This window comes from Ursus americanus, chromosome 18 (genome assembly GCF_024610735.1).
Source record: "Ursus americanus isolate L20-20 chromosome 18, mUrsAme1.1.p, whole genome shotgun sequence".
NCBI lineage: Eukaryota > Metazoa > Chordata > Mammalia > Carnivora > Ursidae > Ursus > Ursus americanus.
The window spans coordinates 36,302,310-36,329,323 of NC_142144.1; the positions used below are offsets into that span (position 1 = coordinate 36,302,310).

Genomic DNA, 27,014 nt, shown 5'->3' on the forward strand with positions numbered 1-27,014 from the left:
AAAAGTATTTCAATATCCTAGGAGAAATTAAACCAAGGGTAAAATGAACCTCCCTTAGAAGTTAGCTAGCTCTGGGGCGCCTGGGTGGCACAGCGGTTAAGCGTCTGCCTTCGGCTCAGGGCGTGATCCCGGTGATCTGGGATCGAGCCCCACATCAGGCTCCTCTGCTGGGAGCCTGCTTCTTCCTCTCCCACTCCCCCTGTCTGTGTTCCCTCTCTCGCTGGCTGTCTCTATCTCTGTCAAATAAATAAATAAAATCTTTAAAAAAAAAAAAAAAAAAGAAGTTAGCTAGCTCAATGCTCATAAATAGGACAGTCTGGCCTTTCAAAGGAAAGAGTTTAGTTTTATTAAATAGTTTTATCTGATTATACAAACTTGTTTTTTTCCTAAATTAGAATCTCAAGGCATTTTCTCAGATATTAAAAGAAGTTCGTGAAACTTTTTTTTTCAATTTTATTTATTTGAGATAGAGCAAGAGAGAGTGAGCACAAGCAGGGGGGAGGGGTAGAGGGAGAGAGAGAAGCAGACTTCCTGCTAAGTGGGGAGCCCCAGGCAGGACTTGATCCCAGGACCCCAAGATCATGACCTGAGCCGAAAGCAGACACTTAATCAACTGAGCCACCCAGGCACCCCTGTTGAAACGTTTTTAAAAACCCACTTTTTAAAAACTGGGGCACCTGGGTGGCTCAGTAGGTTAAGCATCTGCCTTTGGCTCAGGTCATGATCTTGGGGTCCTGGGATTAAGCCCCGAATAGGGCTCTCTGCTCAGCAGGGAGTCTGCTTTTCCTCTCCCTCTGCCCCTCCCCCTGGCTCATGCTCTCTCTCACTCTCAAATAAACTCCTAAAAAAAAAACCACACACACACTTCTGGGGGCACCTGGGTGGCTCAGTCAATTAGGCGACTGACTCTTGATTTCAGGTCAGGTCATCATCTCAGGGTCATGAGATCAAGCGCCGCACTGGGTCTGGAGCCTGCTTAAGAGTCTCTCTTGGCGCGCCTGGGTGGCTCAGTTGGTTAAGTATCTGCCTTCAGCTCAGGTCATGATCCCAGGGTCCTGGGACTGAGTCCAACATCGGGCTTCCTGCTCAGCAGGGAGCCTGCTTCTCCCTCTGCCTGAAGCTTCCCCTGCTAGTGCGCTCTCTCTCTCTGATAAATAAATAAATAAATAAATAAAAATAAAAAATAAAAAGTCACTTCTGGAAAATAACTTTTTTCTTAGATGAAGTAGAAAATAAGCTAAAAGCTAAAGAGAATTAACATTTTAAAACACCAGATTCCCAGAAAGGCCTAATTTAAACTGAGCCAAGGGTTTGCAATTTACATAATATAATACAAGAACAATATTTTTAAAAGTCTTTGAAAATTAATTGCTTATATTCTCTTATTCTGTTCCTTGGGGATATGTAGTTATTAATGACAGTAGAAGTTCATCCTTAGTTGAAAAAAATGAACTTGAGGGACACCTGGGTGGCTCAGTTGGTTAAGCGTCTGCCTTCAGCTCAGGTCATGATCCCAGGGTCCTGGGACTGAGTCCCACTGGGGTCCTAGTTCAGTGTGCGCACGTGCTCTCTCTCTGACAAATAAATAAATAAAATCTTAAAAAAAAAAAATGAACTTGAAGGTCATAGCACAGGAGCTAGTCAGCCCAAATATTTAAAAAGAATAAAAGCAATTTAATATTCAGTCACAAGGGCAGATGTTACTTCCTTGTCCACACCCCAAATGCCTTGGAAGAATTATACACACACATACACCCACTAACCCCGATGGGCCAGTCAGATAATACCTACCTTAGGAAGAATCAATCCACAGGCCTATAAGCTAGGCTGTACCAATCAGATATTCCCTTGGCCAAAAGATAGAAAAACTTTAAACTATATGATGCTAGCCACTTAAACTGAAAGATCAAGTAGTAAGCAGCACCATCATGGGAGGGTGGCCATTTTTTACCCTATGCACTCTACACAAGTAGGCCAAGAAAGCAAGTCTATAAACAGAAGAATAAAAATGGAGCACACCCTCTGAGAAAAGCAGTAAGGAAAGGCTATGTAGCTTCCTGAGAGATGGAGGGAGTAAGAGCCTTAGCTTCCTGGCTTTCTAATTTCAGCCCTGTAAGACCAGGCTGAACTTGATTTCCTGCACTCAGATGCCAACAAGATTGCTATTTTCCCCCAATCTTTTTTTTTGCCTATTTCCTTTAATTTCTATTCCTTAAACTACATAATATCTAAAAATAAGATTCTTTACTCTAAAAACTCTAAAGCTATAGAAATTCAAGGAGGAGCTCAGCAGTTTAAAGCAGAAGAAGCTGAAAAGGGAAAGAAAAAAAATCTTTTCTTGGGGCACCTGGGTGGCTCAGTTGGTTAAGCATCTGACTCTTGATCTCACCTCAGGTCTTGATCTCAGGGTTGTGAGTTCAAGCCCCACCTTAGAAAAAAAAAAAAAAAGAAGGAAGGAAGGAAGGAAGGAAGGAAGGAAGGAAGGAAGGAAGGAAGGGAGGAAGGAAGGAAATCTTTTCTCAAATTTTACTCAGGTAGAATGTTTCACCACTTAACAAAGTTTTGGTGAGGAATGTAAGGAGATGAAGGAATTTCTAAAAAAAAAAAAAAGTTATTAATCAGATAACTTCAAAATTAAAATCTTCTCTCTGGACTGTTTATAAAGCTGGAACACATACCTTGGGGTCCATCACATTTTCACTCCAGTCAAAAAGGACTTCCCAAAGAGTCAAGATATATAGCTTATCTTTCGAAATAAGTTTACATTTTTCTTGTTTGCTGTTTTCTCTCCCCAGGTCTTTCCTCTGTCCTTTGCTCTGTCCTCTTTTTCCTTAAAAAAGTGATCCAGAGGCAACTTCAGATCTACCTCTATCATTTGAATACTTTGAAAGTACTGTCTAATAATCCTTCGACAACAGGAGATAGCTTACCTGGCAGATATGATGCCTGACCTGCTATAAAGAATCCAAATTCCAGAGTGTTACTGACGTAACTCCAATAGGAGTTAAAACACATACAACTGATATATGTAAGCATATACACAATGATAATTCAAAATACTAAACTATTATAGAAAACATATAAGCAAGTTAGAACCCCAGCGACTGCTGCTGCAGCCTGATCAAGCAAGCAGAAGGGCATACCAAGATATGTTGCCAAGCGGTCTGGCAAATCATTCTTACAGTGACATGATTTTTAAAATGGAAGATTAGCTTTAAAAACCTCATTTTTTTTAAGGGGGGGGGCAGAGGGAAGTAGAGGGAGAAGGAGAGAGACCATCTTAAGCAGGCTCCACACCCAGTACAAAGCCCAAAGCAGGGCTCGATCTCACAACCCTGAGATCGTGACCTAAGCAGATATCAAGAGTCTGACGCTTAACTGACTAAGCCACCCAGGTGCCCCCAAAAACCCTTTTAAAATAACTGTATTGTTTGGATATTTCTGGTATTTAATTCTTATCTTCTACTGTATGAAAAGAGAATCTAACTTTAACTTCTTAGGCACCTCCATTCCTCCCAAATGCGATAATAAAGTTTATTAATGTATTCAATTTTGAAAGGTCGTATCTTAGAAAAGAATGATAAACTATTCGTTTCAAATGCAAAATTGTCATTACTCTTACTAACATTTCTGTAATTACTGTTCACAGTTTATTTGTAGTAATTATTTCCTATCCACTGTGAGGCAGGGAGAGAGGACAACAGGGATGGACACTAAAACAAAACATTATTAACTAAAGGTTTAGAGTTTTTCACACCTGAGATGACAAAGAGCTATGACCAGAGAGTAAGAAAGGGAATGTAACTACTTCAAAATACTGCTGAAGAACAATAAAAAATCAGTAGGCTCCCTATCATCTCTGGTGGTTTCAAGTACAATAACCACAGAGCTTCTAAAATTTAACTATTCATTTCAATACTTTAATATTAATTTACCTGAAATCCACTGGAATGTATATGCTACACTGTTGTACAACTTTTTCTCAAGCTGCTCACTTAAATAAACAAAAAGGGGCACTTACTTAAACAACGTTAAGTGATTTCAAATCCTCTGACCAAATCATAACTTAAATCATGATATCTAACAGTTCACTTACCATGAAAATCTGCACCCAACTTCTTAGAAGCCATTTAGAACCTAAAAAACAAAGAAATATTTTTAGGCACACTATGTTCTGAGGATATATAAACAAATCATTATGAGAAAATTGAGACTACAAAAAAGAAACCAGAATACAGTCCTCAAACTTCTCAGTCCCAAAATCTCAAAAAAGAAAGGAGCAAGGAGGAGATATTAGTTTTCTAGAGAAAAGTTAAACATTTCTAAAATCTGCACGTTCTAAAAATGTGCACGTGGAGACACCTGGGTGGCTCAGTCGGTTGAGCGTCTGCCTTCAGCTCAGGTCATGGTCCTGGGATCGAGTCTTATATCGGGCTCCTTGCTCAGCAGGGAGCCTGCTTCTCCCTCTGCCTGCCACTCCCCTAGCTTGCCCAGTCCCTCTCTGACAAATAAATAAATAAAATCTTTTTTAAAAAAATAAATAATAAAAAGATAAATGTGTGTGTGTATATATATGAGAAGAGTAACATACTAGTCATTGACCAATTTATATGTGGACTATCAAAAGGAAAATATTACAAACACATACCTTTTTGATACAAACTACAAATCTGTTAATAACGGATTAAGAAAAATATCTCATTTTATTCAGTTATGCAAATATAGACCTTTTGCTGAACTAACTCTAACAGTAAGTGGGGAATGAATGACATATAATCTTCTATACTGTTTAATTAGTATAAAAATTTTTTAAGTGAAGGAAGGGGTAGGCGCCTGGGTGGCTCAGTCGGTTGAGCATTGGCTTAGGCTCAGGCCATGATCCCAGGACTCTGGGATCGAGCCCGGCGTCAGGTCCCTACTCAGCGGGGAGTCTGCTTCTCCCTCTGCCTCCCCTCATTTGTGCTCATGCTCTCACTCTCTCTCTCAAATAAATAAAATCTAAAAAAAAAATTTTTTTTAATGAAGAAAAAAACATAAACCACACATCTTTGCATTTTCAGCCCCTATAAAAGTAGGTATGAAGTCCCATCTTACACAAATAATCTGAGCTCTTCAGCCTAAAAGTCAGTCTATAGCCCTTGATAGGGTGTTTATACCTCTAACTTAAAAATGTAAGCAAGGAAAAAAAACTGGAAGAGGGAAAAAAATTCCAGGTAGCTGTATGAATTTATGGTCTGTTGTCTATTAGCCTGCATTACAATACACTGGAAGGCAATCACACTGAAAATAATCCATTTTCCTCCAAAAGTTAAAAAAACAAGAAAAGGAAAAGTATATTGTACCTATCTTGTGAAAATTATTCAAAACAGAATTAAAATCTGCACAGGATCTTTTTAAAAGAAATTAACAAGCTGATTTCTTTTAAGTTTTATTTATTTAAGTAATTTCTACTCTCCAACATGAGGCTTGAACTCACGACCCTGAAATCAAGAGTCTCACGCTCTTCCGACTGAACCATCCAGGTACCCCTATACACTTTAAATGGATGAATTGACGGGGGCACCTAGATGGCTCAGTTAGTTGAGCATCCAACTTGATTTCGGCTCAGGTCATGATTTCAGGGTCCTGAGATCAAGCCTCGCGTTGAGCTCCCCATTGGGCTCTACATTCAGCATGGAGTCTGCTTGTCTCCCTCCCTCTACTCATCCCCCTCACTCTTTCTTTCTCTGTCACTCTCTCCAAAATAAATAAATAAAATCTTAAAAATAAATAAATGAATGAATTGTACATGGTGTATGATACAACACCACCACAAATCTCAAATGCATCATTTTAAGTGAAAGAAGCCAGGCTCTAAAGGTTACATATATGATTCTACTTACAACAAACTATAGGAGTAAAAAATAGGCAAAACTATAGGAACAGAAAAGTAATCTAGCTACTAGGGACTATAAAGGATAGAAAGTATTATATAGGGGCACCTGACTGGCTCAGTCCATACAGCGTTCAACTCTTAATCTCAGGGTTGTAGATCTGAGCCCCACAGTGGGTGTAGAGATTATTTAAAAACAAAATCTTTTAAAAATATGAATAAAATAAAAAGTGGCTGCTTCTAGGTGGTAGGACTGGGAATAATTCATAACATTTTTCTACGATTTCTGAACATTCTATGGCAAACAGATATTTATTTAATAATTTCTTTAGGGGCGCCTGGGTAGCGCAGTCCTTAAGCGTCTGCCTTCGGCTCAGGGCGTGATCCCGGCGTTCCGGGACCGAGTCCCACATCGGGCTCCTCCTCTGGGAGCCTGCTTCTTCCTCTCCCACTCCCCTGCTTGTGTTCCCTCTCTCACTGGCTATCTCTCTCTGTTAAATAAATAAAATCTTTGAAAAAAAAAATTTTGCAAACAATCCCCAGAAGCTAACATCACAAATATTTTAAGAAGTTTCACCAACTTTAAATGGATTTTTTTTTTTTTAAGTAGGCTCTACGCCCAACATGGGGCTTGAACTCACGACCCTGAAATCAAGAGTCGCATGCTCTACTGACTGAGTCAGCGAGGTGTCCCTAAATGGATTCTTAATGGCTTTTTTAAAAAGGCTCAACCAAAAGACAACCCACAGAACAGGAGAAAAATATATTAACGAGTGATGTATCTGATAAGGGGATTTATCTAAAATACATAAATAACACCACAACTCAATAATAAAAAGACAAATAACCCAACTAGAAAATGGGCAAAAGAATATGAATAGTCAATTCTCCAAAGAAGACATACAAATAACCAAGAAGCACATGAGATGATGTTCAACATCATTATTCATTAGTTAGGCAAATGCAAATAAAAAACTCCCCTCTTAATCCCCCATGTTAAATATTATCTGCAACAAGGCAAAAATTTCTATTAAAAAAATAAGTGAGAATTAAAATATAGTACACCCCTATTATTAAATAAAAGGATGTAAATTCTTTAAAAATATGCCTCAACAGAGCTGATAAAATGTAGTTTTCTAGAGGGCTTCTTTAAAAATTAAAATAGTTCACTGAATGCAACTCATGTTTTCCACAAACCTTAAGAATGTAAGAAATCCATATTTGGTCACTTACAGTAAAGATTTTCTAATGTCTGCTATGCCGTAAAACTTCACTGTCTCTCAAAGACCAATAGCATTTTAAAAGTTACTTAGGGTCAGTTTTTTTTTCCTGGAAAAATCAAGTGAGAAACATATACATATTTGTATTTCCTTATCAACTTTCTATATTTTATTTAATTATAACCATTTCATATAATACCTTTTTATAATCTAAGTGTTCAGTTATGGGGAAAGGATTAAATAAATTATAGAAAACTCAAAAGATAAGTTGTAATGCAATTAAAAATGATTATTAAAAACAAATGGAAAAATAAGTATAAGGTTCTTTATTTAAAGATTTATTTATTTGAGAGAGTGAGTGTGAGCATGCGTGGTGGGGAAGGGCAGAGGGAGACAGAGAATCTCAAGCAGACTCCCCACTGAGTGCAGAGCCCAACATGGGACTGGATCTCAATCACGATCTGAGCCAAAACCAAGAGTCAGACACTGAACAGACTGAGCCACCCAGGTGCACCAAGTACAAGTTTTAAAACGTTTTTACAAGTTGGACTGAATTACTTAACATGTAAAAAATGTACACAAAACAAGACTAAAAAAAATACATTTGCCCCCAATGTAAAACTGTAAGTGCTCACAGGGGGAAAAAAATTCCTAAGTAATCATAAATTTCTACTAATATATATGAATGCATGTATTAAAGGAAAAGTATTAAGTAGAAATAAGAACAGAATGCATTCTTTTTTTTTGCACGCATGCATTCTTAACTCATAAGCTTTTACACTAATAAAATGTAGACGTCCCTGAAGCACCGAGGAACTTAACGGCAATGTTCTATTTTGCCAGTTCAGTGCCACTTCAATTCAAATGCTACAGAAAGAAAAGCCCGTAACTTAAAATTCAAATGTAATTAAAGACATTCAAGTACAAAAAGAGATGGGGAAACACCTAACAAGAACAGACCTGCAGGGAGAGGAGGAGCTAGAGTGCAAGAAACAGAAGAGATGGGATAAGGAATGGAAAAAGAGCAAGGTGAGGAGGGTAGCAGACCAAGAGAATGCCAACAACATCCTGCCAAGGAGCAGGCCCTTTCACCAGGGGAAGAAAAGCCCACGGCAACTGTATTGATGGTCTCGTTTTCTTTCTTCCCTTTCTTATACCATTAAATTCCTATAACATGAAATTACATTCTTACAAAGTTTCCTAATACACAGCAATTTAATATCTCAGTAAGCTATCACAGTCACACATTATACTGCAACAAGAGCTGCAATCAGGAATTTCCGCAGATACAAATTAATCCAGGAAATTCTCTTACAGAAAAAGATGGCTCTGGGAATCATCAAATTTCAAGTCTAAAACCAAAGTTAACACCCATGCAACTAGCATTCATACCAACATGTATATGACAATCACACATGTAATGGCTGTTAGTATGTCAATACAACACTATACTATATTCATCAGAAAAAGCTTTATTTTCTCATAGATCTCAGAGACATTTTGGGGTCTCTGTTCCTTCAACAGTACAATAAAAGGGTAGTAGACTGAATAATCAGCCAACTCTAAACATACCATGAATCTGTAACAGTAGAATAAAGAAAAGCAAAAATATTTATGTTCCCAAATTAAATATTCAATATTCAGAATAAGTGGTATCATCATTTACCATACACAATAGCTTTTTTTTTTTTTTTTAAGATTTTATCTATTTGAAAGAGAGACAGAGAGAGAGTACCCCAAGAGGACAGGCAGAAGGAGAGGGTGAGGGACAAGCACACTCTCCCAGTGAGCACGGAGCCCGATGCAGGGCTCAATCCCAGGACCCCTGAGATCATGACCTGAGCTAAAGTCTTAACTGAGCCAGCCAGGCGCCCCCACAGTAACTTTTAAAAGATGTCCTTTAGTGAGGAAATAAAAAGTTGGCAACCATGTTAATCCCATCCCCCTTTTTAAATTTTAGCAACTCATGAAATCCAAGTCTGGAAACCATTTTCCTAATCACATATAAAATAATAACCTCAAATGAATATGATGTTTTAAAAAATTTTATATAGATATATACATATAGATATATCTTTGCATACTGCCTGAGACACAGCGAGAGCTCAACAAGAGTTGGTAAAAATATAACTTAAAAGTGCTCAGGGTAGCTCAGTAAGTTGGGCGTCTACCTTTGGCTCAGGTCATGATCTCAGGGTAGGGTCCTGGGATTGAAGCACTGTTTCAGGCTTCCTGCTCAGGAGTCTGCCTCTTCCCCTCCATCTGCCCCATCTGCACCTCATGCTCTCTCCCACTCACTCTCTCAAATGAATAAAACCTTAAAAAAATAAAAAAATAAAATTAAAAAATAAAATATCTATCTATATATAGAACTTAGAAGAAAGTAAACCATTTGCCAAGTACTTTACCAGTAAAGTATACACAAAATGTAGATTTTTATTTGAATGTTTAGACTCTTATTTTTAGTGAAGAACATGGTTTTGAACACTGAACTGAGTTTGAGACCTTACTTTCAGTTTCAAGTCTGAGAATTAACCAGAGATACTATTTTCAGGAACTATCACTGTCCACAAGCTCTGTGTTTACAAAACTAAGCCCCCTTATTACTGGCTCCTGCACATCAGCATATTTGGCTGAAGACAGAAGGCCAACAACAGAGGTCAACAGTACACAGATTCATACTGAGGAGCATTTCAATAACCCAGTAAGCTTTTCTTTATGCATTAATTTCTTCTTTCAATTCAGCTGGAATACTGCTTATTCAGTCAGATTTGTCCTGAGCAGCACTGTTTCACAGAGAGCAAAAATGGAAAATCTAAACTTGAGCCACTAACCTGCAGAAACAAGATCTAATGGGCCCTGAGAATTTGGAAGAAGGGAGTAGGCCTGTGTGAATATGGAAACAAATAGGGGCAAGACATACTCTTACAATGGTGGTTTTATCTGAATGATGGGTTTACAATGTGGGGCTTTTGGTTTTTTCTTTTGTGCTATTTGCTTTGCAGGTTTTCTATATTGAACACATATCTACTGATGACACTTTGTAATTAGGGGAAAAAAAAAATCTAGGGAGCAACAGAGGGAAAAATACCCCAGATACCTGTAAGGGGACTAAACAGAAACAACACAGTATGTAACTAGTGAAAGAGTGTGACCTCAGAGAGAGAAAATGTAATAAAAAAAAAGAATAAATCAGTAGTTTCTTTTATTTTTTTTTTCTAAGACGTTATTCATTTATTTGACAGACAGCACAAGCAGGCAGAGTGGCAGGCAGTGGGGGAGGGAGAACCAGGTTCCCCACTGAGCAGGGAGCTGATGTGGGGATCAATCCCAGGGCTCTGGGATCATGACCTGAGCCAAAGGCAGACACTTAACCAGCTGAGCCACCCAGGCACCCCAATAAATCAATAGTTTCTAATACCAGTAAAAATACCACCTAAATGGCCCTACGTATACTTCATGGAAGTGTAACAGCTGTTTTACTTTATTGATGATAAAGGATGTATTCCATGATGAAGAGCTAACATTATGAATTGCCCCAAAAAACAATGCATCACCACTCATGAAACAAAAACTACAGGAAACAGAAGAACTAAGTAGAAATACATAATTAATGATAGATATCATTTATAGCCTATCAAAAGCATCCTGAAAGCAGAATATACCCAAAGTACCCAGAGAACACTTTACAAAAACCTAAGTAAATATTAGGCCACAAAGAAAATTCCAATAAATATTCAAAATCAAAAATATCACAGCCAATAATAGTCAAAAGGCAAAAAAAAAAAATTAGGAATTAATTACATCAGAAAACAAAAAGGTCCTATTACCTGAATTTCTAAACTGTCTCTTGATCAAAGAGGGAACCAAAAATAAAACTGCATAAAATAATGACAATGAAAATACTACATTTGAGAACCTACAACATGCAGCTAAAGCAGTAATCAGGAAAATTCACAGCAAACAAAAGTACTAAGAAAAAAATTCACAGTATAGGGACCATCTAAGGAAAGCACAAGATGGAAACAGTAAGGACATAAGCAGAAAATAACCAATTAAAAATCAGAAAAATGATTAACCAATAAATAAACCCAAGAGCTGGTTCTTTGGAAAATACATAAACCATCCAACTAACTTAATTTTAAAAAGAGAGAAGTGACGGGGCGCCTGGGTGGTGCAGTAGTTAGGCGTCTGCCTTCGGCTCAGGGCATGATCCCGGCGTTCTGGGATCAAGCCCCACATCAGGCTCCTCTGCTGGGAGCCTGCTTCTTCCTCTCCCACTCCCCCTGCTTGTGTTCCCTCTCTCGCTGGCTGTCTGTCTCTCTGTGTCAAATAAATAAATATAATCTTTTAAAAAAATTTTTAAATAATAAAAAGAGAGAAGTGTACAAAATAGAGGAAGTTAAAATAATCCAAAGACATTGTTTTGTTCATCTCTTTGCAAATACACGTGAGAACCTGGATAAAATGGATGATTTTCTAGGAAAGTATTATTTATCAAAATTAATTTCACAAGAGGTAGAAATCTTAACCAGACCACTAACTACAGAGGAAAAAGAAAAAGTCATCAAAGAGCTCTTGCAACCCAAAAGAAACCTAACTGCTATGAAATTTTAATGGCTCCAAAACACAAGAAAAGGAAAGTTTCTAATTTTTTTTTTTACAAAGCACACATAATATTGATGCCATTAAAGAGAAAATTACAGAAAAATCTCATGTATGCATAGAGATAAAAAAAATCCTCAAAATGAAAAGCACAAACCAAATTTAGTAATGCATTATAGGAATACATCACGTCCAAGCAGAAAAATTTAGTCCATGAATTCAGGACAGTTCAATACTAGGCATCTGCTGATACATTTCACCATTCATTATCAGATCTAAGAAAAGTCATATAGTCAACTCCTTAACATGAGGTTAAAAGCAACAACGAAAACCATCTCTCTAAATACCAATGTCAGAGAATGCTGACTAATGGGAAATAAAAGATTCCCACTAAGCACAGGAACACAATGATGTCCACTACTATCATAATTTGTTAACATTGTTATTTAACATTAGATGAAAGAAGTTAAAAGGTATAAAAAGTTAGAAAAGAGACTGTTTCCCAGGGAAACCCCAAAACTGAAAAATTATTACAAATATAAAAGAACACAATAAAGTGTTTCTGGGTACAAAAATAAAGGCACACTTGGTCTTAACCATCCATACTTTGCTTTATTGCATTTCACACTGTTTTTTACATATTGAAATTTCAAGACTTCAGTGGAGAAAGTAAGTGCAAATGTGGTGGAAATAGCAAGGGAATAGAAGTGGAGCCTGAAGATGTGTCTGAAATGCTACAATCTCAGGATAAAACTTTAATGGATGAAGAGTTGCTCCTTATGGATGAAAAAATAAAGTGGAGATGCCGTGAAGACTGCTGAAATGATGACAAAGGATTTCAAATATTACATAAACTTAGCTGATAAAGCAGCGGTGGGGTTTGAGAGGAACGACTCAATTCTGAAAGCTCTACTGTGGGTAAAATGCTATCAAACAGCATCTCATGCTAAGAAGTAATTGTTCATGGAAGAAAAAGTCAACTGATGTAGCAAACTTCATTGCTGTCTTATTTTCAGAACTTGCCACAGCCGCCCCCAACGTTCAGTAACCACCACCCTGATCAGTCAAGAGCCATCAAGACTGAGGCAAGACCCACCACCAACAGTAAGACTGCAAGTCGCTTAAAGCTCAGATTATGGGTAGCATTTTTTTAGCGATGAAGTACTTTTTAATTACGGTATGTACATTGTTTTTTTTAGACACAATGCTATTGCACACTTTATACAGACTACAGTATAGTGTAAACATAACTTTTACATGTACTGAGAAACCAAAAGATTTATTTGACCTGCTTCATTGTGATGGTCTGTTTATTGTGGTGGTCTGGAACCAAAGCCAAAGTATCTCCAACCTATATTCTGAAATAAACAGCCTTCATGTATACAATAACTAGATAAGAAATATAATGGAAACATACAATGTGCCACAAAAGGTAAGAAAGATACAAAGGAAGAAACTAAAGCTCTACTGAAAGAAGAGAGGATTTACACAATTGGAAAAACATATGATAAATCTTGGATAGGACATGCAACATCATTAAGATCAATTCTCCCGAAGTTTCTCTATAAATGTGGCATGATAAAAGTGAAAACTACAGTCTTCTGTTTTATTAACTAGAAAAGCTGATTCTAAAGTTCATAAAGAAATAACAATATATGTAACAACAGCCAAGAAAACTCTGAAGAAAATAATGCAAACTAGCCTGTCAGATACTAAAATATTTACTGTTAAGATATAACACTTACAGCTGTGCCATACTGGCACATAGACAGATCAGTGGAACAGAACAGATATCCCTAAAAATACCCAAAATATGGAAATGTAGTATACAGTAAAGCTGCCATTTAAAATTTGTGAAATGTTGGGATACCTGGGTGACTCAGTTGGTTAAGCATCTGCCTCCGACTCAGGTCATGATCCCAGGGTCATGGAATCAAGTCCCACATCAGGCTCCCTACTGGGACCCTGCTTCTCCCTCTGCCTGCCACTCTCCCTGCTTGTGCACGTTCATTCTCTGACAAATAAATAAAATCTTAAAAAAAAAATAAAATTTGTGTGGGGCGCCTGGGTGGCGCAGTCGTTAAGCGTCTGCCTTTGGCTCAGGGCGTGATCCCAGCGTTCTGGGATCGAGCCCCACATCAGGCTTCTCAGCTAGGAGCCTGCTTCTTCCTCTCCCACTCCCCCTGCTTGTGTTTCCTCTCTCGCTGGCTGTCTCTCTCTGTCAAATAAATAAAATCTTTATAAAAAATAAAAAATAAAAAAAATAAAAAAATAAAATAAAATAAAATTTGTGAAGCGACGAAACAACATGGTAGCCACCCAGAAAAAAGCTGGATGCTCCCCTCACACTCCATCCCAAAATAAACTCCAAATCGATCAAAAGTATAGTAACATTATGCAACTGCCCAAATATACAATTCCTATTTTCATTCTACATGGAAAGGCAGTGGGCAAAAATAACTTAGACTTAAAATCCAACAAAATGCTTACCTTATGAAAAAATTAGAATATAATGGTTATTTGTATTTATTTATTTTTTTTAGTTTATGCCCAACGTGGAGCTCAAACTCATGACCCAGGTATCAAGGGTCTCATGCTCTTCCAACTGAGCCATCCAGGTGCCCCAGAAGATGGAGGTTATTTTAAAGGCAAGTTGCCGTAGGGGCACCTGGGTGGCTCAGTCAGTTGAGTGTCCAACTCTTGGTTTTGGCTCAGGTCATATCTCAGGGTCCTGGAATTGAGCTCTGTGCTGGGCATGGAGTCTACTTGAGGATTCTCTCTCCTCCTCTCTCTGCCCCTCCCCAGCCTGCATGCACTCTCTCGCACTCTCCCAAATAAATAATCTTAAAAAAAAAAAAAAATGGCAAGCTGCTGTAATGTACAAGTTTTCTCACTAATTTAATTACTCTTGCAAATGAAGTTTCAACAAAGTTATTAATCATATCGTATACTTAAGGCTGTAAGAAGAGCAACTAGTGACTCAATATAAAGCTCATTTCACATAGTTTAATATAAACTGGTTATAGCAGAATATTAACTTACTAAAATTTAAAAAGCAACATGTAGTACATGAAAAGAGAATATAGTATTGTCAAGGTAAATTACTACCCCAATCTGATTTCATGAGAACTGCAGTTAAGAACTCTAGCTAATTCAGGCTACCTGGGTGGCTCAGTCAGTTAAGCATCTGCCTTCAGTCAGATCATGCATGATCTCAGGGTCCTGGATCCAGCCCAGCATAGGGCTCTCTGCTCAGAGGGGAGCCTGCTTCTCCCTCTCCCTCTGCCCCTCCCCCCTCACTCGTGCTCTTGCGCTCTCTCTTTCAAATAAATAAAATCTTAAAAAAAAAAAAGAACTCTAGCTAATTCCAAATTGAGCCAGGCAAGGACTTTCCTCAATGCTGGGTTCCTCTTAATCCTACCAGCACCTAGCACCGTGTCTAATCTGTAGCAGGGGAGGCCTTTTCATATTCACTTGCCGTCTCCTCTTAAACCTTCTGAAAATATGATTCTATAACTAATATTCCTAACTAATATGTATTTTGGGAATACAACTAGACAAAACAATGCCCTTACAACGAAAAAGTTAAGCAATGACTTCTGTAGTCTGAAATCATAAGGCCTATGAGACTAACATAATGTTAAGAACAGGAAAATGGCCAGTTACAAGTTAAAATAGGGAGACATAACATAAAGCATTAGCTAATTAGAAATTTTTAATCAGTAGCTTAGCCAATTCTTTTTTTATCCCTACCCCCTCTATCTTAACCAATTCATTAAAATTCTCAAATGAATTTAAAAAAAATTTTTAATGGGGCACCTGGGTAGCTCCAGTTGGTTAAGCATCTACACGGCCCAGGTCATGATCTCGGGGTCCTGGGATTGAGCCCCACATCAGGCTCCCTCCTCAGCAGGGAGTCTGCTTCTCCCTCTCCCTCAGCTCCTCCCCCTGCTTGTTCTATCAAATAAATAAATAAATAAATAATCTTTAAAAAACTTTTCTTAGCGTAAAAACAAAAATGTCCCAAAAGGAAATACAGCCACGAACCTATCAATTTAATTTTTTTAAGGTTTTATTCATTTATCTGAGAGAGAGAGAGAACAAGCAGGGGGAAGGGCAGATGGAGCAGCAGACTCCCCTGCTGAGCACGGAGCCTGACATGGGGCTTGATCCCACCACCCTGGGATCATGACCTGAGCGGAAGGCAGATACTTAACCAACTGAGCCACCCAGGTGCCCCTCAAATATTTAAATTGTGAATTAACACTGGAAAAAATAATTTCAAGAAGTAACTGAACCAAAAATGTCATCTCCTCCCCAACTCTCAAAAATCACATCACAACTCATGCCATAATATGAGAGAAAGGAGCATCCTGGACGGTTAAAAACATGAGTTTCAGCCTTAATTCTTCCATCAATTTGGGACGGTTTAGGGCCTGTCAAAACCTTTGGGGGGGGGAAAGAATTCAGGACTGCTTCTGTAAAAAGAGAAGCCTGGAGTAAATGATCTGACAACCTTTTCAGAATTAAAGATCTGGATATATTCTTTTATAACTACAGACATCAGTGGCTTTTATGCTCTCATACATGTAAGAAAAACACAAGACTTCTTCATATTCTTCGTTATGAGAGCACATAAACACATGTAATCACTTGTTGAGACTATGACTCAGTAAGTATACACAGTCCACACCCACTTTTTAAAGAAGAAAATGCTTACTATTTAACACTAATAACCTTATTTCACTCTACAAGTAGCCAATATGATATAACTGCTTTAACATGTATTTTATACAAAGAAGCTAAATATCACACCATGGGCTATGAATCTGACCTGAGAGAAATAATCATAAAATAAATGTTCTGTTCTTCCAGCCGTCTTCAGACTCAGTGGATGACATCATTCTGACTGTTGAAGTCATGTGAAATTTGAATGGTTTTTCCCATGGAAACAAAAAACTGACAGAGCCTTGATCACCAAACTTGAGAACTCACCCCGAAGGGAACATTGCGCAGTACACCAGGAAACAAACAATATAAAGATGGGACAACTTCATAGAAGGAGATGATCCTCTTTCTGATCTATCATCAGAAGGTCAAGAGTAACCTAATGGTAAGTCACAATGCCTACGTAACTCACTTCCCTTCAACACACAGGCATTTTATCATCTCACAGTGAGTACAGTACAATAAGATACTTAGAGACCATATTCATATAATTAGTGTGTGTTGTTATAATTTTTCTATTTTATTATTTTTATTGTTAACTTCTTACTGTGCCTAATTTATAAGTTAAAATTGATTACAAACGGGGCACCTGGTTGGCTCAGTTGGTAGAGCATGCGACTCTTGATCTTAAGGTTGTGAGTTCAAGCCCCATGTTGGATGCAGAAATTAAAATAAAATCTTTTAGGGGCACCTGGGTGGCTTAGTCGGTTAAGCATCCACGTTTGGTTCAAGTCATGACCGCAGGGCCCTGGGATCGAGCCCCAGGTCAGGCTCCCTGCTCACAGGGACCCTGCTTCTCCCTCTCCTCCCTGCTTGTGCTCTCTCTCTCAAATAAAAATCTTTAAAAAAATCAAATCAAATCAAATCTTTTAGGAGTGCCTGGATGGCTCAGTCAGTTAAGCAGCTGACTCAACTGATTTTGGGACTGGTCATAATCTCAGGGTCATGAGATCGAGCCCCATGTCCGGCTCTGCGCTGGCCATAGAGCCTGCTTAAGATTCTCTCTCTCCCTCTCCCTCTGCTCCTCCCTCCACCCTCACGTGTGCACCCTCTCTCTCTCTCTCTCTCATAAATAAATAAATAAAGTCTTTTTAAAAATAAATAAAACTGATCATATATATATCTGTACAAGAAAATACATAGTACAGAACTTGCTTAACTTATGATGGAGTTACATCTCAATAAACCTATCATAAATTGAAAAAAATCTTAAGTAAAAAACGCATTTTAATCACCTAACCTACCTTAAGTGTGCTCAGAACACTTACATTAGCTTACACATGGGCAAAATAATCTAACACAAAGTCTATTTTATAATAAAGTGTTGAATATCTCATGTAATTTATTGAATACTGTACTGAAAGTAAAAAACAACTGTATGGGTACAAAATGGTTATAAGTGTATCAGCCGTTTACCCTCATGATCACATGGCTAACTGAGAGGTGTAGCTGGCTGCCATTGTCCAGTATCATAAGAGAGCTAGCCTGAGAAAAGATCAAAATTCAAAATTCAAAGTATGGCTTCTACTGAATGCATACTGCTTTCACATCATGAAGTCAAAAAATTGTAAATCAAACCATTTATGAGTTGGGGACCATCCATATATATAGGGTTCACTACTATCCGAAGGCACCCACTGGGGATCTTAGATCGTATCCCCTGCAGATAAGGGGGGAATACTGTACACAGAATTTTGCTTCTATTTTACAACTGAAAAACCTTAATATGAAATGATTTATAATAAAAAGACACAAAAAGGACACAGATCTTTTAATTAATCTTAGTTGCTTTATGAATATCTATCAAATAGGTATCTATCAAAATGGGTTGTAATTTATCTCTGATAACAAAACTTAACATATTCTTCTTACCAATAAAAACAAAGATTAATAATATAAGAAATTAAATTAATGGTACAATGGAATGAATCTAAGAAGGGTTATTATAAGGATTAAATAAAATAATACAAGCAATTGTTACTCACCAGGTTTGCTAGCACCTCCTCACCCTCCTAAATCTAATTTTTTTTTAACATTTTATTTATAGAGAGAGAGAGAGAGCGCGCACAAGCAGGGTGAGGGGCAGAGGGGGAAGCAGGCTCTCAGCTGAGCCAGGAATCCGATGTGGCACTCGATCCCGGGACTCAGCGGTCATGACCTGTGCTGAAGGCAGATGCCTAACCTACTGAGCCACCCAAGTGCCCCCTAAATCTCATATTAATAAGAATAGTTCCACATTTCAATGGCTTGTACTTACTCTAAGGAACAAAGAAAGGTGGTACCAGAAAACCATCACCAATAGTAAGAAACCCATATATATATTTTTTAAAAGATTTTATTTTTATTTATTTGACAGAGAGAGAGACAGCCAGAGAGAGAGGGAAGACAAGCAGGTTCCCAGTGGAGGAGCCTGATGTGGGGCTCGATCCCAGAACTCTGGGATCACGCCCTGTGCCGAAGGCAGACACTTAACGACTGAGCCACCCAGGCGCCCCAGAAACCCATATATTTTTATACCGACTTATGAGTCCCTGGCAATCAAATAGAAAACCCTCTATAGAGGTTAATTTCAGCATACTGGGGCGCCTGGGTGACTCAGTTGGTTGCGCGTCTGCCTTCAGCTTGGGTCATGATTCCGGTGTTCTGGGATCAAGCCCTGAGTCAGGCTCCCTGCTCCGCGGGGAGTCTGCTGCTTCCCCTGCCCTTCACCCAGCTCATGCTCTCTCTCCCTCTCTCTCTTGCTCTCTCTCAAATAAATAAATAAAATCTTTAAAAATATAAATAATAATCAGCATACTTAATGTAATAAATCTTTCATAACTCCCCTGAAAAATAATCAAAACTCTACCAACCACCAAAGAATAAGAAAATACTCCAGTAAGTCTCTTCTCTCACCACCACATGAAGTTCAGAAAAGTTTTAGAAAGAATGAGGATACTGGCATATACTATTTTAGACTTAAAAAAAAAAATCACAGCACATTACAAAAACTTCAACACAGTGGATGATGTTCATTTTACAAAATATATATACTACCTTTTCACATCTATGTTGAAATCTACGTTGAATGGAGATACAAATCATACCAGGTTACTGGAACAAAGTTACTTAAAAATAATATCCCAGTGTCTAACTGGAATTACCAACTGGAATTACCATAAATGTAACTTAATGGTTTGCTCCACCACAGAAGCAGAAACTTCTGTCAAAATGTTTAAGAAATTTCCAAATATAAAAGGTTTAACATGTGGAATGTACGTAATATAGAATTACTTCTAATATAAATGCAAGCATAAATCTTAAAATCCCTCATCTCCCAATACAATTTTATGAACTCTATAACACAATGTGCAAATTATCCAACTATGTACAAGCAGCCAGTTAACTTACCTATAAGGTAAGTAGCATAGATTATTTTCAGGAAAATATGGAATATTGGCAGTATAAGCAACACAGGCAGTTTGGAAATCTGCCTATAACACAACAAAGCCATAGTTGGCCAGACCCACATTAAAAATCAGACCATCTCTGACTTCAAATAAGAAAGCATCAATTCTTCTCTAAATAATAACTAAGAAAGGGGTGCCTGGGTGGCTCAGTTGGCTAGGCCTCTGGCTTTGGCTCATGATCTCAGGGTCCTGGGATCAAGCCCAGGTCAGGCTCCTCACTCAGCTGGGGCTCTGCTTGTCCCTCTGCCCCTCCCCCTGCTCATACTTTCTCAAGTGGATAAAAATCTTTAAAAATAATAACTAAAAAACAAGAGAAAAATTAGTAAAACCAAAAGGTGATTCTTTAAAAAGGTTAATTAAATTGATAAACTCCCTAGGCAAGGCTCACTAGAAGAAAAAAAAAAAAAGAAAACTACTGCCTTCGGGAATGAAAGACAGCACAGATCTTACAAATATTAAAAGAATACCATATCAAAACAATTATATAAAACAAACAAAACAAAACAAAAAACAATTTTATGCCAAGTCTGGTAATTTAACTGAAATAAAACAATTTCTTTTCTTTCTTTCTTTCTTTCTTTCTTTCTTTCTTTCTTTCTTTCTTTCTTTCAATAAACCAATTTCTAGGGGTGCCTCGGTGGCTCAGTTGGTTAAGTGTCCAACTCCTGATTTCGGCTCAGGTCATGATCTCATGGTCATGAGATGGAGCCCATGTGGCATTCCATGCTGAGCATGGAGGCTGCTTAATATTCTCTCTCTCAGGGGTGCCTTGGGTGGCTCAGTCAGTTGAGCGTACAACTCTTGATTTCAACTCGGGTCAGGATCTCAGCATCATGAGATAGAGCCCCACATAGGGCTCCATGCTAGGTGTGGAGCCTGCTTAAGATTCCCTCTCTTCTGGGGCGCCTGGGTGGCTCAGTCGTTAAGCACCTGCCTTCGGCTCAGGGCGTGATCCCAGTGTTCTGGCATCGAGCCCCACATCAGGCTCCTCTGCTGGGAGCCTGCTACTTCCTCTCCTACTCCCCCTGCTTGTGTTCCCTCTCTCGCTGGCTGTCTCTCTCTCTCTGTCAAATAAAGAAAATCTTAAAAAAAAAAAAGATTCTCTCTCTCCCTCTACCTCTGCCCCTCCCCCCACAAAAGTACAATTCTCTCTCCCTCTCCTTTTGCCCCTACCCCTCACTTCTGTGATGCATGAAGGCTCTCTCTCTAAAAATATTTTTTAAAAAGAAATAAACCAATTTTTTAAAAACCACAAACTGCCAAAGATCACTCAAGAAGAAAGAAATAGCCTCAATAGCCCTGTATCTATTAAAGTAATTGAACTTGTAATTTACAACCTCATCATAAAGAAAAAGACTGCTTTACTGGTGAAATCTTCCAAACACTTGAGGAAGAAATAACACTAATTCACCACAAACTCCTCCAGAATACTGAAGAGGATGGGGCGCCTGGGTGGCTCAGTCATTAAGCGTCTGCCTTCGGCTCAGGGCGTGATCCCGGCGTTCTGGGATCGAGCCCCACATCAGGCTCCTCCGCTGGAGCCTGCTTCTTCCTCTCCCACTCCCCCTGCTTGTGTTAACTCTCTTGCTGGCTGTCTCCATCTCTGTCAAATAAATAAATAAAATCTTAAAAAAAAAAAAAAAGAATACTGAAGAGGAATGAATACTTCCCAACTCATTCCATAAGAATTACAGAAACATTACCTTGATACCAAAACAGTCAAAGATAATACAAGAAAATTACAGAATATCCCTCATGAACGTAACTGCAGAAATTCTCAACAAAATTTTAGCAACTCAAATCCAACAATATATAAAAAGGATAATATATCATGATGAAGCAAGATTTTTCCCAGAAATGCAAGATTGGTTAAATATATCCTTTAAAAAGATGTAATTCACCATATTAACAAACTAAAAAAGAAAAACCATGAGATTATCTTAATAAACACAGGAAAAGCAAAACTGACAAAATCCAATACCCATTCCAAAAAGAACTTTCAGCAAACTAGGACTAGAAGGGAACTTCCTCAATTTTATAAAGGCCATCTATTAAAAAAAAAACCCTACAGTTAACATCATACCAAATGTTAAAAGACATTCCCCTAAGTTCAAGAATAAGACAAGGATGTCCACTTTCATCACATTTATTTAGCATTGTATTAGAGGTTCTAGCCAGTGCAATAAAACAAGAAAAAGAAGTAAAAGGTATCCAAATAGGGGGGAAAAAAAACCACACATAAAACCTGTCCTAATTCACAGACAACATGGTCTGTAGAAAATCTAGTGGAATCTACAAGAGTATTTATACAAAACTTATACAACAGTTTAGCAAGACTGGAGGCTGTAAGATCAATACAGAAAAATCAATTGCATTTTTATATACTAGCAATGCACAATCAGAAATTAAAGTTTTAGGGGTGCCTGGGCGGCTCAGTTGGTTAAGCATCGACTCTTGATTTTGGCTCAGGTCATGATCTCAGGGTTCTGAGATCAAGCCCCACAGCAGGCTCTGCGCTAGGCACAGAGCCTGCTTAGATTCTCTCTTACTAACTAGTTTTAAACTAAGAAAAATCAGGGTCTAAGTCACAGTTCTGCCACTTATTAGCTGTGTACCCCTTGAACAAGTTAACATAACTGAACTTCAGTTCAGTTCAATAAAATAGATTTTATTTATTTAACAGAGAGAGAGAGAGTGCCCACAAGCAGGGGGAACAGCAGGGAGAGGGAGAAGCAGGCTCCCCAATAAGCTGAGGGCCCGACGTGGGGCTCGATCCCTGGACCCAAGTATCATGACCTGGGCCAAAAGCAGATGCTTGACCAAATGAGCCACACAGACACCCAAAAAATTAAAAAAAAAATTTTTTTAAGATCTATTTATTTGTTTCAGAGAGAGAGAGGGTGCATAAGTGGGGGTGGGGCAGAGGGACAGGGGAAGTAGACACCTGGCTGAGAAGGGAGCCCAACGCAGGGCTCGATGCCACGACCCTGAGATCATGACCTTAGCCAAAGTCAGATGCCCAACCAAATGAGCCACCCAGGCACCCCAAAAATAAAATTTTTTTTTTAATTTAAAATAAATAAAAATGTTTGTAGAAGCAAGGACAGTATCAATGAGCATCCCTGGCACCCACATTTTGAGCTCTCAGTATCAGTTCTGCATTAATTCTTGGAGAAATGGTCATTTTCAGATGTACAGGAAGAATTTATAAGATTAACCTGGGCCATTTGCTGTATATGAAAGAAGCCTTTCAAAGATTTATAGTTCATGGGGCACCTGGCTGGCTCAGTTGGAAAAGCACGTGACTCTTGATCTTGGGGCTGTGAGTTCAAAGCCCACATTGGGTAGAAAGATGACTTAAATAAATAAAACATTTAAAAAAAAAAAAAAGGATTTTTAGTTCATGCCAAATAGCTACCAACCTGAAATGACTCCCACTGATCAAAAATAAAACAACTTGTGCATCAAAAAAGAATGACTATAGGTAGAACATGCGACTCTTGATCTTGGGTTATAGGTTCAAACTCTACATTGGGTGTAGAGATTGCTTAAAAATAAAATCTTAAAAAAATGACTGTAATTGTTCAAATACATGGTATAAATTCACAAGTTTATGATAATACTCAAAGAAAAGACCCTTAGAAAACCAACAGTTGGGGTGCCTGGGTAGTCCAGTCGGTTGGGCACTTCCTTCAGCTCAGGTCATCATCTCAGGTCCTGGGATCCAGCCCTCTGTCAGGCTCCTTGCTCAGTGGGGAGTCTGCTCCTCCCTCACCCTTTGCCCCTCCCCCCACTCATATGTGAGCTCCCTCTCTCAAATTAAAAAAAAATAAAATCTTTAAAGAAAACCAAAGGTCAAAAAAAGGGAGCAGGGGCACCTGAGTGGCTCAGTCAGGTAAGTGTCCAACTCTTGATCTCAGCTCAGGTCTTGATCTCACAATTGCTGACTTCAAGCCCCACGTTGAGCTCCACACTAGGTGTGGATACTTTAAAAAAAAAAAAAAAAACTCAAAATAGCCTGTTACCTTAAGAGAAGAATGTTACACTAACTCTTTACTTTGAAATTGGTTAATTAAAAGAATGAAGCATTCATCCTCCTTTCTATTTTTTTTTATTTGTACTGTTTTTATTTTAAGTTCAGTATAGTTAACATGGTGTTATAGCAGCTTCAGGTATACAATATAATGATTCAACAATTCTATACGTTACTCAGTGCTCATCATGGTAAGTGTACTCATCTACTCTTTTCAATAGAACTATACTTCAGCGTAAGCCTGCTGCTAAGGGAAAGCTCTTTAGAGAAGAATAGTACTCAAAAACTAACAGAAATAGCATGATGATACAATTTCACAACTTTTTTATTTGAGAGAGTGAGCGAGAGAGAGAGCGAGCATGCACAAGCAGAGGGAGGGGAAGAGGAAGAGGGTTAGGGTTAAAATAAATCGATCTTGTAACCATTAGTTTACAAAAAAATAGAAGAGCAAGTGAAAGAAAAAACACACACACATAAGAATGTACAGTTACTGAATGTAGGATACCTACAGGACAAATGCCCTGGTTTCTCCAATGAATCAATTATATGAAACGGGGGTAATTACCATATAATAAAAAAGCCTTAGACATGAAAACTGAATAAATGATTAATATGGACCTTATTTGAACTGTGAATGGCACAAACTGCTTGTAAAATGACACTTTTAAACAATTTTATTTATTTATTGGAGGGAGAGAGAACGAGAGAGAGAGAGCACAAGCCACGGGGAAGGGCAGAGGGAGAGAGAGAAGCAGACTCCCCGCTCAGCAGGGAGCCCAATGTGGGGGGCTCAATCCCAGGACCCTGAGATCATGACCTGAGCAGAAGGCAAATACTTAACCGACTGAGCCACCCAGGCACCCTGACACTTTTCTTTTTTTAAGATTTATTTATTTGAGGGGGGCGCCTGGGTGGCTCAGTCGTTAAGCGTCTGCCTTCCACTCAGGGCCTGATCCCAGCATTCTGGGATCGAGCCCCACACCAGGCTCCTCTGCTAGGAGCCTGCTTCTTCCTCTCCCACTCCCCCTGCTTGTGTTCCCTCTCTCACTGGCTGTCTCTCTCTGTCAAATAAATAAATAAAATCTTAAAAAAAAAAAAAAAGATTTATTTATTTGAGAGAGAGTGGGTGAGAGCACGAGTGGGAGAGGGAGAGGGAGAGAGAATCTCAAGCAGACCTGAGCTGAGTGCAGAGCCTGACTCAGGGGCTTGACCCGATGACCCTGAGATCACAACCTGAGCCAAAACCAAGAGTCGGACACTTAATCAACTGCACCACCCAAGTGCCCCTGAAGAGACACTTTTAAGACAATAAGAGAAATTTTAATATGGATGGCATTAGATTATAAAGGAATTACTAATAATTATTAGATGTGATAATGACACGGTGGTAACATTTTTAAAAGAAAGCCTATCAGAGGTTCATAATAATGTATTTATAGGAAAGTTGGGATTTGCTTTAAAATACTTCAGGCCCTGGGGTACCTAGCTGGTTCAGTCAGTAGAGCATGTGATTCTTGATACCAGGATTTTGAGCTTGAGCCTCACATTGGGGGTAGAGATTAAAACAATAAAAAACCTGGGGCGCCTGGGTGGCTCATTCAGCTAAGCAACCGACTTGATTTCAGCTCAGGTCATGATCTCAGGATCTTCTGATCAAGTCGGCTTGGGATTCTCTGTCTCCCTCTCCCACTGCCCCCTGCCACGCACTTTCTCTCTAAAATAAATAAATAAATCTCAAACAAATAAACATTAAAAAAAAAGCATGCCTAGCAGAGAAGGGTTTTCTAAATGACTCAAAAAGCACAAACCATACAAAACTGAAAATTTCATTAAAATTATGAACTTTTTGGGGCACCTGGATGGCTCAGTCAGTTATGCACCTGCCTTTGGCTCAGGTCATGGTCCCAGGGTCCTGGGATCGAGCCCTGCACTGGGCTCCCTGCTCAGCAGGGAGCCTGCTTCTCCCTCTCCCTCTGCCTGCTGCTCCCCCTGGTTGTGCACATGCATGCTATGTCAAATAAATAAAATCTTAAAAAAAAAAAAAGACTTGGGGTGCCCGGGTGGCTCAGTCGTTAAGCGTTAAGCGTCTGCCTTCAGCTCAGGTCGTGATCCCATGGTCCTGGGATCGAGCCCCACATGAGGCTCCCTGATCAGAGGGAAGCCTGCTTCTCTCTCTCCCACTCCCCCTGCTTGTGTTCCCTCTCTCGCTGTCTCTCTTTCAAATAAATAAATACAATATTTTAAAAATTAATTTAAAAAATAAAAAAACATAAGTCTTAAAAGTCAATGAGAAAGAGAAACACGTCGAAATAGGCAAAGAACTTGAATATACACTTCACCGAAAAAGCACAAATCCTGAATAAACATATGAAAAGATGCTCAACTTAAGGAAATGCTAATAAAAACAAAACAGACAACATTTCAAGCCCATTAGGTTAGAAAAAAAGTTAGAAGTCTGACAATATCAAGTGCTGTGGAGGAAGTGAGGCAACCAAAACACATACTGCTAGCTCTTGACTCAGTAACCACAAGATTCACAATTACCATGAGCCAATTTAGTGACTCAACCACTAGAAGGGTTTGCTAAGCAATTAAGCAACTGATAATGATCAATCCAAAATTATGAGAACACATGCAGACTACTGCCAAATACGAATTTTGGCCCTTAATGAGCTGAATCCTACCTGACTCAGCAATACAAATAAGAAAACTTTAGTCTCTTATCCAGTTTATCCAGTTTATTTTGTTAAGTACAAAATATTCAGGTATTCATTTCCTCCTAGAATACTAATGACATCTTAATGATTACAATTTTAATGAACTATTTATCATTCCAGTTACACTACTATTCCAAAAAGAACAAGTAGTTTTAAATGGCATTATTTAAAAATAGTGGTTATACTTTAAATTTACTTGATAGGAATTAGAATGACCCTGTGACTAAGAGGGACAAAGGTGTAACAGATACAGTTCGGGCACTGAAGTGTAACAAATTCAAGTCCAAATTCAGACTCTACCATTTTATCTCTGTAACCTTAAATGACTCAAATTCACTGATCCTCAATTTCCTCAACAGCTAAAAAGCACGTGTATCACAACCTGCCTAT

The 27,014-nt window shown here is 38.5% G+C and overlaps 1 protein-coding gene across 1 annotated transcript in view; it reads right to left on the bottom strand.

The window, feature by feature from the left end:
- UBAP1 (ubiquitin associated protein 1) overlaps window positions 1-27,014 on the bottom strand; it is a 52,344-nt gene that overhangs the window by 22,192 nt on the left and 3,138 nt on the right. Inside the window, exon 2 of the mRNA XM_045780349.2 lies at window positions 4,097-4,137. Coding sequence (XP_045636305.1) covers window positions 4,097-4,130 — 34 coding nt within the window. The 5' untranslated portion in view covers window positions 4,131-4,137. The remainder of the gene's footprint in view (window positions 1-4,096; window positions 4,138-27,014) is intronic.